The sequence below is a fragment of the Psittacula echo genome, assembly GCF_963264785.1.
Source record: "Psittacula echo genome assembly, chromosome: 13".
NCBI lineage: Eukaryota > Metazoa > Chordata > Aves > Psittaciformes > Psittacidae > Psittacula > Psittacula echo.
In genome coordinates this window covers 2,308,111-2,325,260 of record NC_137749.1, presented here as the reverse complement: position 1 = coordinate 2,325,260, position 17,150 = coordinate 2,308,111, and the positions used below count along the sequence as shown (strand labels likewise).

The 17,150-nt window shown below is 38.2% G+C and overlaps 2 protein-coding genes across 11 annotated transcripts in view; one reads left to right on the top strand and one right to left on the bottom strand.

The window, feature by feature from the left end:
* Positions 1-184: 184 nt before the first annotated feature.
* Positions 185-14,832, bottom strand: RSRC2 (arginine and serine rich coiled-coil 2). 10 transcript variants are annotated; one of them, XM_080628447.1, is made up of 11 exons: positions 14,694-14,805; positions 12,095-12,156; positions 11,517-11,673; positions 10,867-10,910; positions 8,127-8,317; positions 7,018-7,161; positions 3,221-3,343; positions 3,044-3,123; positions 2,198-2,430; positions 1,352-1,441; positions 185-847 (listed from the first exon to the last, which is right to left on the bottom strand). In XM_080628447.1, exons 2-11 carry the CDS (start codon positions 12,131-12,133, stop codon positions 668-670), a joined length of 1,281 nt encoding a protein of 426 aa, XP_080484573.1. In that variant the 5' UTR covers positions 12,134-12,156; positions 14,694-14,805; the 3' UTR covers positions 185-667. The 10 variants fall into 10 exon arrangements, with proteins under 10 accessions (XP_080484573.1, XP_080484576.1, XP_080484577.1 ...); XM_080628450.1 differs by having other exon boundaries at positions 2,198-2,427; XM_080628451.1 differs by having other exon boundaries at positions 12,110-12,156.
* Positions 14,833-15,384: 552 nt separating this feature from the next.
* KNTC1 (kinetochore associated 1) overlaps positions 15,385-17,150 on the top strand; it is a gene marked incomplete at its 5' end in the record, with an annotated part of 35,691 nt that continues 33,925 nt past the window's right edge. The window contains 4 exons of the mRNA XM_080628304.1: positions 15,385-15,516; positions 15,621-15,741; positions 16,134-16,249; positions 16,581-16,653. Coding sequence (XP_080484430.1) covers positions 15,385-15,516; positions 15,621-15,741; positions 16,134-16,249; positions 16,581-16,653 — 442 coding nt within the window. The remainder of the gene's footprint in view (positions 15,517-15,620; positions 15,742-16,133; positions 16,250-16,580; positions 16,654-17,150) is intronic.

Here is a 17,150-nt window from a genome sequence, read left to right as displayed (position 1 = left end):
AGTTGAGTATTTCTCACCCTGAGTTGTGCTCTGCAGCACAATCTCCTTATTTTAGGAAAACCCTACTTCCAAATAAGTAAAGCAAACCACTCTATTCCTGACTTTTCCAGTCTTCCTGCCATCTCTTACCTGTCTTTCTTAGAGGCTGGCTCAAAAGACAACTTGATTAATGTAAAGGAACACCTTAGAGAAAAAAAAAGTCTTTATTATTAACCAGGGTTTCTGCACTGAATTATGTGCCTGTTGGCCCAGACCGCTAAATAACATCTACACAATGTTTCTTTCATGTTTCAAGAATTGAAAATAACTGTACAAGGTTAAAGTACAAAAGTACACAAGACAGTGGACACGAAATACCCATGTATGAGTTTATCCCATCTGCTGCTTGGTTTGAAAAGTAGAACTTTTAACTAAAAAATACTGTCCTTCTATAGTTCTGTCAAGTTTAATGGAAGTGGGTATAACCTGATTACAACACTAACACCAGTATCACTGATCTGATATTTACAAAAAAATTGTTGGTTTTTTTTTTTTTTTAATAAATTAAAGTCAATGCAACACCCATGCAAGCTAGAATGCTAGCTTTTTGGTGAACAAGGACCCAACAGCTGAACAAGAACCTTCCACAGTCCCAAACTTTAAATCTGCCTCTTTTCTCTCTCATTTTTCAAACTGTATCCATTCCTCGCATGGAAGATGTGAATCCCAATCCCATTCCTCTTTGTGTATGAGTCTGCGACCTTGCCATTTCGTACTGCGCATCTAGATTTCGGAAGACCTCCTCCTGTTGTTTCAGGGTTTTGAAACTCTCTTCATCAACAGAGCTACAGCCGGCTTCATCCTCACTCTAGAAACCAGACAGGAGGAAACGAACATTAGCTGTGGTCAGAGCAGTGTTTGCAGATACCCTAAACATAACAATTTCGCTTTGTTGATTTCCAAAGTAATCATTCAAGCATTTGGATTTATTGCTGGAACATTCCGGCATCACCTTCCCCTCCCTGTGAAGACATAGAGGCCTTCATCTGCTTCCTCTTCCCAACTCATTCAAATAGATCTCTCCAGTTAAGTGATCAACACAAAGTAATACTGTCTGAATTCTAAATACTGGTTACAGCAACCACTGATTGTAACAGTTGCCTTGCTCAGCACAAGCACAATGAAATTCCAGAATTGGAACTGAATTCAGATTTAGATGGTGCTTGTGAACTTTGTAATACTAATTTTAACTACCTCAGGTAGTGTTAGTTTAACATCTTTCCTGGTTAATGTACACTTTAAAATAAAGAAATCACTATGCTACAATCAATGATAAACTTAGTTACATATTCAGAATTCTTTAATTCTTTACCTTAATGCCCATCAGTTTTCTGAATTTGACATTTTGGTCCTTGTTTCCAAAGTTTAATTTTTCCCATATTTCTGCAGACTGTGATTTATCCTGTACAAGTAAAAAAGAAAAAGATGTATCACCTTTAAACACAGGCTTCTGTTAACATCACAGCACAGGAGCAAGTAAAAAAGCAGTATTAAAACTGGGTCCACTGCACAGCTGGAGGTAATAGGTTTCCAAGTCAGATCCCACATTCTGCACCCTCCTCGCAAGAAACTTTTTGTGAGGGAACTTCAGTTAACCAGGGGTTTCAAAACACTTCACTAATTGCAAGAGCATTTGTTTGACACAGCATAAGTCTGAAAACCTATTTGTAGTTATAACTTCCACAAGCTTTTGTAATGCCTTATTCTGCTCCTGGAGAGTTACTAGCAAGATTTGCAGACTTGTTTTTGAAGCCTGGAACAGCAGAGGGTACAACACTCAAATGAAAACTCTCTACAGTCACAGAGAGGAGTGGTCAGTTAAGTTTCTATACCCCAGCCATCATTTCTCAGTAAAAAGAGACCATCTGCATTTGATATTTAGTTGCAAGGCAAACTGGCAAAAGTAACTTTACAATCCAACTATACCTCTGCAATTTTACGCCATCAGGGTTTTTCCTGAGACTTGTGTCACAACCATTTGCCACTTGAAGGTCTAGTTACCATTAAGTCCTTTCACCCCCAAAGTTTTACCTTAGGCTGCTGTTAAGAGGAAAACTTCCTATCAGGTGTGAAAATTATTTTGCTGGAAATAGCATTGATAAACATCTTTAAACTGAGTGCACCGTGTTTCTATGAAAGTAAGAAAAGACAACATTACCCCTTCCTTTTTGCCTTGCCAAAGCATCTTCCGCTTTTTCTCTTGCTCAGCAAACTTCATTGGGTTCACGGCGGCTGGGTTGTAATAGCTGGGGACAGCTATTCCAGTCTCTGCTAGTGCTTTCGCTTGCAGGGCTGCCATCTGAGCCGCCATTGCTATTTGAGGAGTTACTTGTGTTCCCGATGCCAGAAGAGCAGCAACATTAATAACAGAACCTCCCGTGGCTGCAGCTGCTGTAGCAGAAAGAGAACTTGTTATCAGACAGGAAGTTCAGATTGGAGGAAAAAAAACCCTAATCAGCAACTACAAAAAAACAAACACACGTCCCCCTCCCCAAAAAACAAAACTCCAAAATACTTCCTTTCATCAGAACAAACAACAAATGTATGGTAAAATACACATTATTTGTTGATTAAGAAACAAATCTCCCATAGTTTTAGTAAGCTAGAACTAAACTGAATCTCATGTAGCTCATGCTTCTAAATGCCTCGAGCTGGTAACAGCTTTCAAGCTCTTGCTTAATGACACTTAAAGGAATGGTCCAATAATCATCACAAAATCATATACCAGCTTAACATACATTTTCATTGTATACTTGGTAAGTGATAAGAAATCCTGGTCATTTCTGTTGAGGGTTTATATTTGTTCAGGGTTTTTCTTTATTTTGGTTTTGTGGGTTTGTTCCCCCCCCAGTTCTAGAGGTGTTTCTTATATATGGACCAAGTTACCAATTACACGCAGACAACCTGCACATCTGTGAACAGGACTGTCACACTCAGCACATAAGCCTACACTATTTCTTACTCGCACTATTGTTTAGCAACTCATATAATACACATGGACTACCTGCAGCCATTTCCTGTTGCTTCTGTTTTTCAACTAGTTCTTTCTCTCTCTGTTCCTGCAGTTTCTTTGCTCTTTCCAGTCTAGAAGTACATGAGAATAAAAATACTTAGACATGTTATATCAACAGCAGAAGCTTATTTATATCACATATCATTAAAATCATTAACAATTCCCAACCTTCTGGCTAATGCTTCCTGTGCATCCATAGCTGTATTTCGTCCCCGAAAGGGTGGTGGACTCGAACTCCGGCTGTGACTTCTGCTGAACCTTCGGGGCTTTTCATTTCTCTTCTTTCTGTCTCTGTAACCAGATTTAACAGAGTTGCTAAAACAATGAAGGTACATCTACGGCTTAACATTTCATAAAGTATTTGATCACAACTCTGAAAAACTGCTTAATTTGGAGAGCTCTCAGTAACTGCTTCACGGAGATTATACTAGAACAGTGCAGCAGTCATATTTGCCTTGTAACAAGACAGAGCTAAAATGGAAGATTTCCGACTGTAAGATGTAACAGAATGTGTAATTCTGGGTATTTGTTTACCCTCTTACACTTAGTGTTTACAACACATAGATAGCCTCTAGAGATTTTCATTCTAAAGCCCAACAAGAAAAAAGCATCGTGCAACTCTGGTAAAGACAATTGCAAGAAAATTGTAAAATGGATCAAGTTACAGGAATGCTTTAAAACCATAAAGACCTCACAGCACTGGAATTATGGTAAACAACAGCAATTTAAAGAGGCCCAATTTAAAAAATGGAATTATACTCAGGGATATTACTATTTCTCTCCCTTCTGTACCTCTTTGCTAAACACACTCTGGACAACTGAGGGAGGGTATCGAGCTAAATGTGAGAGCTTGTTTAAACACATGTAATTTGTGTCAGGTTTGCTCGAGAGGAACCGTGCTGTCAGAGAACTATGAAGCATGAATGATCTGGAGCCTGAAAATCTGAAAAGAACCCAGTTAAAATATATTTTTAAGCAAAACACCAAAATATTCAGTTCAATTTTCCTTTAGTAACCTTCTCCCCAAGCCCTCCCGAGTAGAAGTCATTCTTATGGCATACATATTTAATCCCATCTAAGCAACAAGCACTCAAAATATGCATATAAACTACTATTAGCAATGTTTCTCTTTGCCAGAATCATTAGCATCTACATTACAAGAGATAAGGGTTTATCCCTGGTTAAGCCTCTGTCACCGATGCTTTAAACAAAGAAGTCAAGAAGTCATCGATACTGGAAGTGTCCAACAAAGCTTGAATTACACGAGGAATACTGCACATTTTCCCCAGATTTGCCATAAACAGCAAGTTGAGATGCACAAAGATGTTTCTGCAATTTTATACTTAAATGTTATTATCAACCCTTTGAGATCACAGCCAACTTGAGATAATAGCTATCATTACAACAGCCATCTGAAATGGCATTCCGGTATTCTGCTTCTTCTGTTTGCAACTTGGGCAGCATCTACAAACATCACAAAATGTAGACTGAAGTTACAAAAATAGATCCTTGTTTACATCACAAATCTGGTAGAATACAAAGGAGGCGAGACTTATCTTTTCATAGAAGATGATAAGATGCAGATTCAGGCACTGGGAAGTGACAGATCTGCATTCCTGAGATAAGATGTAATGCATGTTTCAAAGATACCTTCATTTTTCCCGTGCTGACTACTGTAGTTTGGTCTTGTCTTTGGTCTGATGCTTTATTGCACTGGTAAACATCAAGGAAATAAATGTTTGAGCTTTTGTATTTAAGTATTTCCATTTGAAACAAGCAGATGGTGTCATGTTTTCTATCTAGCATTTAATCAGAGCCATGCCACAAAAGAACTGCCAGGAGGGTCTACACGCCCACAGAACAAAAAGACTAGTTTAAATGCTAGCAAGGACAGGTCACTTGAAAATGTGAGCTTGAGATTATGCAGAGAACCATCAAGAGAAGGTCAAGCTCCACTATTTACAAGAACTTCTAACTGTAACACAACAAATAATGAGGGCATTCATTTCATTGCTGAGTTTTAACAGGGTAGGTTTCCACATCATGTTTATCTAGCTTGTGAAGAGTTTGCCTTGAGGTCTGCCTCATAATTCTCTTTCCAAAGGCCTCACCTGAGCCCAGAACCTGATGAAGTGTTCTAACTACTGTTAGAAGAGTCTTATGCCTCACTTAGGAAACTCTGGATTCTTGCAGTATGCCTATCACTATCTAAGAAGGTATGTTTCCAGTTGAAGAAATTCCTAAGTTCTTGACTATCCCTTACTTTTTCTTCCCACATTTGCCATTCTGTTTCAGGTAATTTGAATTCCACTGTAGAAGCAAAAAACTACTCTGGGATGCAAAGTTTTCATGAAGCCATTAAACACAAAATGTTCAAAGAACTTTTAAAAACAGGAAGTGCACATCACCTATACTAAGTGGAAATAATGAGCAACTGAAGCCTAACACATCATGCTGAAGGTGGCTTAAATAACATTAAATGGTTTTCAAATCAAATGGCACGTGACACACATAGCAACTGAAGACCCAGCTCTACCCATCCCAGATGAAAGTTTGGTACGAAGTGCATGCCAAAGTAAAATAGGACATGAACCACATAGTCCAACTACTTCAGAAAGATAAGTCTTCTGAACATTTTCACAAGTGATGTAACATTTCACAAGTCCGACAGATTCACAAGTATCCAAGGATCCACAGTAATGTTGAGTAGTCACAATCAACTTCTACTCCCTTTAAATATGCAATTTAAAATCCTCTAGTGAAAATACTAAATTAACTGAACACTGTCAACACTTCCTTGGAAACTCTGAAGGGACACCAATTTGTATTCAAACTACTTGTTTAAACAAGTAGGAGGGAACAAAAGGAACTGTAGTAGTCATTAAGTCATATTTCAATTTGCTCATTCAGAAAACCCTACAAGGCATTAAGAACACAAAGGTGAAACATACAAACAAGACTCAGAACTCTACAGCACAATTCACCACTATTGGAAAACATTAACTTCCAGCATATTCCAGGTAAGGCATGGATTTCAACTCTGAAACAGACCCAGAGTAAGCCAGCATGTGTCTATCTAAAGGGTTTTTATCTGTTCTTCTAGAATTTAAGGAAGAAATAAAAGCAGTCAAGATAGGGAGAAAATTTAACAGAATAAATATTCTCCTGTTGTGCTTGCCAAAAAGAAGTTGGTAATCACTAGCACAGAATAGCACATTTGGATCAGAAACAGTCCATCGGACTCAAAATTCACCTTAATGCTACACTAACTGTGCCACTTCACAGACAAAACAGTTTTAAATGAACTTTGTGGAGGTGATCAGGGTCAGCTTCTGATCAGTGTTATCTCCTCCGACACCCAGCAATTCCCAGTTAAACTTCACTTTTCTGATATACAGACACACACAAAAAAAAAAGAGATAAATACAACAGTATTTTTACAGCAGTGCTTTGCCAACCACACCACTCTTGTATCAAGGGTTAGCTGTAGCTTATTTTTCAGTTTTTCCAAGTAAGTATTACTTAAATATCCTATTTAAAAAGGTAATTTCAGTTGTGGTACAAGAAGCCAAAAGAGCTTGAACTGTGGTAATCACTATTATTCAAAATACTTAGTTATTTACTTTCAGTTATTTATGACTTTATCAGTCATAAGTTCCAACATGGTGGTTTTATAAGACACCCACAAAATAACTATTAAAGCAATTCTAATTGCCAGCAAGAAATCACGCGATGAAAACCCAAGATTCTGAGATACTTCAGCTGTCTAGGACAAGTGTTTGTATCAGTGTGTGTAAACTACCCAGTCCTTAATCTGTTGTATCAACACAGCTGAGAGAGCCAAACACATTCAGTTACATTGAAGGTACATTAAGTGGCAAACACATCATTCTTCCAGACATCAGCCCACCACAGAATGTTCAGCCAAACACCACCACTAAGTGTATACAGAACTTAACACTTACCTGCTTCTGCTCCTAGATCTGCTTTTGCTTCTACTCCTATGTCTGTGTCTAGATCTTGATCTAGAACGCGATCTTATACGTCGTTTCCTCTCTCTGCTTCGAGATCGGGATTTCTTCCTATCGCGACTTCTGCTACGATGACGTCTGAAACACACATCCCAAATTCTTACGGATATTCTCATGGTTTAATTCAGCTTCTACTTAAGGACTTATATACAGGTTCATCACCACAGGGCAAAACACATAAGGCAGGGTGGGGAGACTGCAAACTACACATGGAAGAGTTCATGCCTGGAGCAGTTAAGTTGTAAGACTAGGGATGAAATGGGAAATGAACCAAACACTACCATCAAGAGTTTACACAGAGTTTACATAAACAATTATACTCATCACTACAGCTGTCTATTTGCTCATTACAGTGTACATATCAAAACAAATACAACCATACTAATCTGATGCAGGAGTCTGAAATTCAAGGCAACAAAACTCCTGCCCATGGTATTCCAATACCTTAGGGAAGAGATGCCCAAATTTCAGCTAGTGAGTCACACACAGACCCTCAGTGTACCATTAGGTGAAGCTTGCTCCTTGCTATCATGTTTGCTACAGATCCCTCAGCTATAGCAGAGCTGCCTGAAAAGTTCTGCTGGCAGCAACTTGTTTGTTCCACCTAATTCTCCTACCATCAGTGTGCTAAGAGGCCTCAGACAGCATTGTGTCTGGGTAAGCTCTTGACTTAGGGAGGTAGAAAGCCATGACAGTGCTAAGATGTATTTTTTTCCTGTCACTGACAACAGGGAATGTTTAATGTACTGTTTATAACTTTTTCTATACTGCATATACTAATTAAAAACATGAGACACATCACTTATACAAAGCCTTAGAGCTATTTTGTACCTTTACTCAGAAACAAATAAAAAAATTAAAAATCCCAAGTAGCAGCAAATGCACCACCCAGTGAAAAATGAAGCATGCAACAGAAATGGATGCTTTAATGTTAAACTAGGTCAGGAATATAATTCTTCGTAAGTCCTTCATAAATCTACGCAAATTCTAAACCCTGCTTTTGCGATTTACTTGAAACAGAATAATCATGCAAAAAAACTTACCTCTCACGAGACCTTGATCTCGAGTAACTTCTCCCTCTGGATGATTTCCTCTCTTTGCGTTTATGTCTATCCTCACCATTTTCAGATGAATTTAGGCTATCTCTTCCCTTGTCAGAAGAATGTTCTTTGTCATTGTGGTCTTCAGATTTGTGCTTCTTGGAGGACTTCTCTTTGGATTCATGTCTTCTTGCCTGTTTTAAGAAGAAGTTGGTTCTTTCAGGAAAATAGTGCAACAAAGAGAGTTAGTATGGGTATCAGAAGATAAAAATGATAAGTTGTGATGCAACATTAGTAACCTTAGGAGTGTGACTCAATCATGACCGATGGCTATTTTACCCAATGCCACCAATTACCCAAAGCTGTAAATGCACTCTAGAATTTTTCCCCCTTTTCCCTCCTCCCCACTGCCTAAAGGATTTGTTTGCATATACGAGTTCACAGCATTGTAACAAAAGCAACTGACAGTTACTGTCTCCATTCCAACCATGTAATAAGTACCTATTTTTAAATACCTGGCCATTTCTGGATATGCATTTATACACTCACATTGGATATTTAGTATAGTTAAGTATACTTAATAGTGAATATTTAAGTATTTGCCTAAGTCGACTATGTAGAAAGTTACAAAAATCCATGCACAGTTGCAGACATGTATTTTGCTTTTAGAAGAATTTTCTATCCATCAGTAGATAATTACTTTTTAGAGCAAAACTCTTTTCAGTCAGAAACTTCCAACAGTTTTCACAAAATAAAGCAGTAAATTTACATGGCTGACATCCCAAACTTATTATTTAAAACTAACAGGCATCACTGAGACCTCCTCAGTGGTTTTAAATTAAAGATATGCTGCTCCATTATACCGCATTTTTTTCCTGCAGTGCCTCTTAAAAAAAGATTCCTTTTTATAGCTGCAATGCCTAAAGTATTTAGCAAGGTCAGGCCTGATTTTTGCCAGTGTTTTCCTTAGAGACTAAGACATGACATCAACACCTTTTCTTAATATAGCCAGTTTATTTTGAAATCTTCCTAGCACAGAAGCATAGCCCACTTAAAAAATTGTTTAAACATGAGATTTAAGTCAGAATTTAAGCATGATACACTCATTTCAGAACAAATCCAAATTCTTCAGAGTTTTTTTTGCTTATCTAAATCTGTTAACTACTCATAAAACCTCTTCTATAATCATAACATTCTCTTTCAAAATAAAGAAGTCTGAAAAGGTGCTGTAATTAGCTTATATAAGCCTTTGTAACTCCTTACTAATTTCTATATATGTATTTAATTATAGCTCTTCAAGTTACAATGTTAGATACTTAACCTGCTTTTACAGTATTTCACACGTAACTCCTTGAACAATCAGTTGATAAATAAAAACATATCAAGTTGGAGATGTTATCTCTACATTAATTTTAAGTATGTATTTACATTATTTGTTTTGATATTCAGTATTTAGCCTACAGAGAAAGAGCTTAATACTGCAAATGAATGAAAACAATACATCTACTGTAGGATATTATTCCTCATCTGTTCACGCTGTGAAACTTAGAAACTGCTAAGTAAATAAAAATAGTGTAGGATTAGATCCATCAGCATGGCAAAGCACTGGACACAATTATAAGCGATGTCTTTTTTTCCTTTAAGCTTTTTTTTTTTTTAAATCACATCTTTCAGGCACACAATTAGTAATACACCACCATTATATCCCATAACGGATTTAAGATAATTTTTAAGGGAAATGAGTTTGAATGACTAATAGTTACCTTATCATGAAGTAGGCTTATAATTTTGCTATCTGAGTCTGCAGCGTCTTCAGTTCAGTCTCTTCGCGCATTAGCACGCTGAGTATGATTTATTATAGAAATGTTATCATGTGAGCTAAACAATATATTCAATTTCACAAAAACTCTCCTAGATTATTTTGCTTACTTTTTCTCACTCCTTTTTTAAACAGAGCTTCCATTGGAATGGGAGAAGAAGTTCCTGAACCGGGTTCAAAGTTAAAAAGTTCCTCATTTGACCCAGCCTGCTATTGCCCCATATGGCGTAAGCTTCTTTGTGACTATTTTGATGCTTTTGGTTTGCTCATTACATCTCTTCTCTGGTGTGTAAGCCAGTTATTTTCCAGGTATCACTGACGCTGTCTCTTCTCACTCCCCTATATATATACAGGCATATATATTTTTTAAAAAAGAGACAGTCCTCTGAAATTTTTGCTGCAAGTGCCGTATCTACAGCTGACTCAGCCTGTTTGTCAAGCTGTGACAATCTTTCACAATTAAAGGATGCAATAAACAGAGCTCAGTCAGGTGAGGAATTATTTATCATAGATTTAAGGAGATGGGTATGTATCAGTGAAAGTCCTGAACATTGGCCAGGAATAAAGCCACCCAGGGCTTTCAATTAATGGAAGCTCTGTGAAAGTCAGCAAGAACACCATGCTACTTCTCCACATGAATTTTCTGCTGTTTCCACAAAAAAAAGTACAAAAAAAAAGAAAGAAAATAAAAAAGTTACTAGTTTCTGAAAGCATTTTTCTATAAAACTATTACCTTGTCAACATGAAGGCTGCAATCATGCTTCACTATGATAGGATCTCCATATCCATTTTTAAGTTTAAAGTTTCTAATTTCTTGTACTTACCATTAAGTCATTTCTACGGGTTTACACATATGTGCATTACTACAAGATACTTTTTAAGATGTATTGTACAATTACCTAAACACTACAAAGTGTTAATTACCTCTTTGCTTCTGCTCCGGCTTCTGTGTTTTTTTCCCTCAGTATCTGCAGAAAAAAACATTAACTGTTGTTTATCCAAGTTAAAAAGGAGGTCAGCTGGCTACAATCTTTCTAGTTCCTTTCAGTTATTCCACCCCCCTAATTCAAGAATAGATCTAGAAAACAAACAGCACTATTTAAGTATCTACTGTGGAAAGCAAACTGTAGCTTTTATTCCTAGTTCTCTGCATGTATTTAACCTCTGACAGAGAAAAACTAGACCATGTCATACTCTAGTTGCATTCTTCAGCCAGATAACCCTATTTTTGTTACAACCATGCAGAAGTATCCCAGCCTAAGCATATCTAATTAAAATGAATACAAAGTAGCACAGTTTTCTGTTTGATGTTGCCCATCCTCCACCCACCCCTCACCCCCAATCCCCTGAACAAAGACAAGACCTTTTTCCTTAGCACTTCTACCATTAAAATTGTAAAGTCTCAATATCACACATTTAAGATACAAACCAAAATTAGCAGCTTCATTTTTTCCCAATTCTAGCAAATTATTAGAGCTAAGACTGCTTTTTACAAAACAGCTTTAAAGAAATTTCAGTTTTACAAGCAAACACCAGAACATTACTAAGCAACTTTGCACATATTAAGACCATACCTGACTTTCGTCGTCTTTCCCTCGACCGTGAGCGTGATCTTGAATAATGAGGCTTTGATGTTTTGGGAGAACTAGAGGCATCTGATTGTTCCTTTTTCTTGTCTCCTTCTGGAGAAGACTTTTCCGGGGCTACTCCATCTCGTTCTGTATCACTACCCTACACAGGAGGACAGAAAGTTTAAAAAACAAATGCTTAGGACTGAAAAGCAAGAAAAACTATTTACTCAGTACTTCCCCTGAAGACACTTAAAAGTTATTTACTGTAAACACAATCTCCTGAGCAACCACCCCATTAGTAGCTAGGCAATAGCTTTACAGAGTTGTAGTGAACTGTGTAACTGCATACAGATTGATTTTTGCATCACTTTATTACAGAAATCTAATTTATAGAAACATTTGCTCTCCCACTACATCAGACTGCCCTTTTGCCATGTGTTTTTGAGAATATCAGCAAGACTAAACTCTGAGCCACAGTTTTCTTTAAATGGTGGCATTTATAAGTCATTTACCTTTTAAACATTTACATGACTAAGATTACTTAAGGTCAACACTGTCCCAACAGATCTAAGTCACCTTACAAGTTCGGGCATTACCGAGGCACAGCACAAAATCCCCATAGTATTTTGAAGTATGGAATGACCTATGAAATGAAATTAGGTATAGTGTCAGACAGCTAACTTTTGAATAACGAAAAACCTCAAACAGTATCTCTCTGTAGAAATGTGATCTATATGTACTCCAATACAAACACTTATCTACCTGTCCCAACAATTTATCTGTCACATTTTCCTTAAACCTTGACCTAGGAGGATTAAATCTGTGTAGAGCAGTCAAGACTGCTTTGTAATTCAACGCTGGGAGGAGTAAATGCGTACAGCTGGTGTACAATGCAATAAAAGGAAAGGATGGGAAAAGTACACACTAAGGTGACTGTGATTTCATCAACACCTTTACAGATTCACTGGTCTCTGTCGTTCCAGTCATATCAATGGCAGTCAATCAAACCTCGTGACATCGTGTGGTAGCAGAAGATTTCACTAAGGATGCAAGTTGGCCCAGATGTGCTATTCATGAAGATAATTTAGCATAAAAGAGGACTCAAACTTGCATAGCTTTCTACCAGCTGCAACTGGTAGAACTGTCTGCAAACTGAACAAGACATGTAAAAACCTCTCAAATGCTGATTTATATTCATTACTTTGAAAACAAAGCAACTAGTTTTTCTTAAACCACAACAGATTATTATTACAGATTGTCACTAATATATTGTGTATTAATGGTAGACTTGGTTCACAATGTGCTACAGGCGAATCTTCAGTATTTATATTGCAGTTACTACTGTTTTATCTGCCCAATTCTTTATTCTCACACCTGTACAAAGATGCACCTATACAAAAATCCCTCTTTAAAGGAGATAAAGCAGCTGATCACTTCTCCAGTCATATGGTATACTGGTATCTAGTTTAAAACACACCAGCATATAGACAACAGCACTGACAATGTAAAATTGTGCCTGCAGCAGAGCTTTGGCTACACTCTCCATGACACTTCTGAATATTACTGACACCCCACCCACCATCCTGGAAACTTGAGGCCATCAGAGCAGGAACTGACTCTCCTAATTGTGATCTTAGGCATCACAACCCTCGTCCTTCCACATCTATCTATCATCTGCTTACCTAAGCCTGCCCCCTTCACCTGAGATTCCTAAAAGTCAGAAAGAAGTTTGAAAAGAATTTTGAATTCCTGTAAATTTATGTTTCAAATTGAGGAGAAGAAAATGAATACCAGCTAAACAGTCTAACTTAACTGGGATTTTAAGCACAGTATCCAAAAGAAATTGAGCCCACTGCCACTTTCCAAGGCTATCAGTCTCATTCTTTATACACACTGTTGCTCATTAATGTCCTAAGCTGCAATGCACCTTGGAGAAATCTCTCAGCTCTACAAAAACAGACAGCAGAAAAAAGCTGACAGACTTCAATGAGACTATTCTCAGCTCTTGGATTGGCCATAGGTTCAGGTTTCCTTGAACAAGCCCCTCACCTACTTTAGAGGAGCCTCAAAGATAGCGCCTACGATCTAGGTGTAAAACTACAAGTACATAATTCTGCAAATCCTTTTACAATAAAATTTATCTTATTCTTAACAGGTTAAGCTATATATATAAAAAAGAAAGCATCATTAAAAAAAAAAAATTGATTTTCTCCAGAAGTTTGTGGTCCTCTTGCTCTGTTTCACCACCCGTCAAAGTTTAGACAAGAACTTTAAAACAGAAAAACAAGAACTTTAAATGCCAGATTAAAGACCACAAAGTACTTAAAGTCAACTTTGAAGAGTCTTATTACTTTTGAGACCAGTTTCCTTGCTTTTTAGTTTGGGGTTTGCTGGGGCATTTTTTTGCACTCAAAACTATTTAGTAACTTCTGAAAAGAAATTAACCAAATCGGGTTGATAACTGTTCTGAGTTGTTCTTTGACTCAATCATGGAACAAATGCCTTTGTATGCGACCAGGCCACACAACCACCTTTATATATTATGAGGGTACAGAAATTTTAGAAGAGAGTAAAGGCACACTCTTAGGCCGTGTATAAAATAAAGGACAGTGGTAACCACAGCACAGGCACTTCCTATATATATTAACTATAAAAACTAGAAAATGAGGGCAAATAATTATCATTGAGTGCAAGCTGACGCTGAAAATAACACATCTATAGCCAAACACAAAGAAAAAATATAGGACGGGAAAAGCTACACGAATGAAAAGTGAGCAAAGGCCAACCACCAAAATGATACCCCTCTTCTCCCCTCCCAGGCAACCTGCGCCCCACAGCATGAGAAACGCCTACTCTTATGGCCACCTTATTTCTCTCCCCAACCAGAAAACGACAGGGCCTTCATCATAAAGCCTCTTCGCTTTTCCCTGATCCCAGCGAAATGAAACAGAAACTTCTGGAAACAAGGAAAGAAGTAATAGGTGAAAAGCGGCCACCCCCTCCCCGCGGCTCATCATGGCGCCGGCAACCGAAGGAGCGGCGGGCGCCATTTTGTCTCTCCGCGCACACAGCTTCCCGACCCAGCCCTCCCCGTCTCACACGCTCTGTTCCCCCCGCCCCGTAGCAGCCAGCTTCCCAACTCGCCTCCCTCCAAAATCCTCAGCAGCGAAAGCCACTTACCGCCATGACCGAGCGCCCGGCACGTCGCTCCCCCTCAAAAAGCCTTCACAACGGCCTCAACGTCCCTCAGCCACCGCGGCCGCTGCGCTCGCGAACCGAAGCCACAAACCCCACCCTCCCTCTAACCCTCCAGGCGCCCGGATGTAAGTGTGAGGCGGTGAGGGAGGGGGCCGCAGTGCACTCTGGGAGAGGGGCAGGATTAGGCGGCGTCTAAGCAACCGCTCCGCCCGCGTTTGGAGGATGCTTGGTCCAGGCTACGAACCGTAGCGCCACCCCAAGTTCCCGCCAATTTGAAAGCCTGAAGCTGCTGAGGGAGCCGGCTGTGGTCTGTCACCGGCTGCGGTGAGGAGAGGAGGAGGATGGCGGATAGCGGGTAGCTGTGGTAGGGGTGTCCGCGGCGTGCTGCGGAGCGCTCTCCGGCACGGGATCCCTTCAGCCTCGGGCGCGGAGCTTGTCCTGCCAAGCTGCGTTCGGTCGGGCCCGCTGGGGACACGGGCTGGGAGCCACATTGCTGCTGCGACACTGTCGTTTCTAAACATGCAGTTTGCATTTAGGAGGCCTGTTGGACTGCCCTTCCTCCTAGGCGCTATTCACGATAGAATAATAAAATCAATAACTTGTGTGTGGTCATGGAACTTTTTTAAAGCTTTTGCTTTACAGTGTATTCCTCATATATTTATCGTAGGTAAAAATGTGGAATGATATTGAACTTCTTACAAATGATGACACGGGGAGTGAGCAGCTCCCTGTAGGTTTAGGACATGAATGTGGAACTGCGTTGTATCAAGTGAACACGCTCCTTCAAATCACATCTTCAGAAAAGGTAGAATTCACAAAGCTGTGTTTTTCTTAATAATTACCAGAGCTTCTTTGTCATGTTTTCTGAGGTGTTTCAGTTACTATATTTAATGACCTTTTTCTTCTTAGGTCTCCATTAATCCACAGTTGTGTGCATTCAACTCAAGGGATGGCACTATTATTGTTGTTGACACATCAGTGGCACTTCTTGACAGTACAGGCCAGTCTCTTCTGATGCACGTTCAGTTTGGTAAGTTCATTCATTTGGAATTCCACTGGAAGTTGAAACTGACTTTTAGAATACGTATGTTAAGTTTGTATAGGAAAATATAGCAAGAATCATCCATATCTAACTCACTTGGAAAAGTATTATAATAAATACTTAAGTAATATAAAGTGATTGCTGTTTCCGTATACAATAACTATTTCTGTACAGTTTAATGAGAATACTCACTAGCTTTTCACTGACATGGGAATAATGGCTATCAAACCCACTCCTCCTATGCCCTTTCCTGTACTTTGTTTAATCAAAATAAATACTTTTGAAGAAATCTTGGACACTGTCTAATTAGTGTGTTTCAAATATAAATGTCTATTAATAAAAACCAAATCTTAATTGACATTTGCTATGGAACTTTTCAGATACTAATGTGGATGTTGTTGGCATGTGTCAAGAAGAACAATTTCTTGTGGTCGGTGAGAGAAGTGGCAATTTCCACCTTATCCACATACCCTCAAAACAAACCTTGCTAACCAAGGTACAGTAATTTTTCTATTCCAATTTTGCTAAAAACCTTTTGTTCTCTGAATTTCTTAAGCTATTTTTATTTCTTTCCAAATATAAAAATATAAATATTCTTGTGTTTCCAACATGCCTTCCAGTTTGAACAAACAGATTAAAGCGACTCTTTTGTTCCCATAAGTAACAAATAAGGAAAATATATTTAGGAATGGCATGTGTAAACAAGATTAAATTTCTTCATAAAAGACAAAAGTTTAAAGTTTAAACTGATGATCAGTATTTCCAATATATTTGTTCCAAATAAAGTACAGAATAGTTCAATAGTCTCTTTGTTGATTCTATTTTAGATTTTGGTTGAAAAAACTTCAAATGAAAGGACTTACTTAAATCTCTTTATTGAAAAAGATAATGCAGATGCAGGTAAGAATTTGATCCCTCCTCTTGTCTTGATTTTTGTGATTTTGTTCTCCTGGGGAAATAGACTACAAAATAAGTAGTCAGATACAGCTTTATTTGCACTATACACATTAAATGTGTTTTTCCTAAATGCTTTTCTGTGAAGATACTTAGCTCGTGGATTATTTTAAGAATGTCATAGAAAACAAAAAACATTCAGAACCCAATACCTCTTTCTTTTGAGACTGTGCTAAACGCTCAAAAAGGCAGCATTCCTTCTCTCTCCTATCAGACTTCAGATTTTGGTAGTTCCTGTTCTATAAGCTTCCAGTCTTGTTCTGTCACAATATAATGTATTTAAATGTAGTTTTGTCATGAAAAGAGAATTTGCAGTCTAATGGAAGCATAAAACATCATAATTTCAAACAAAATTAAAATGTACAAACTTATTCTACTCTTTGTTGAAGGTGACAACAGTTTGCCTTAAAAATTATATATTGGTCAGGGTTTGTTTTGTCAGT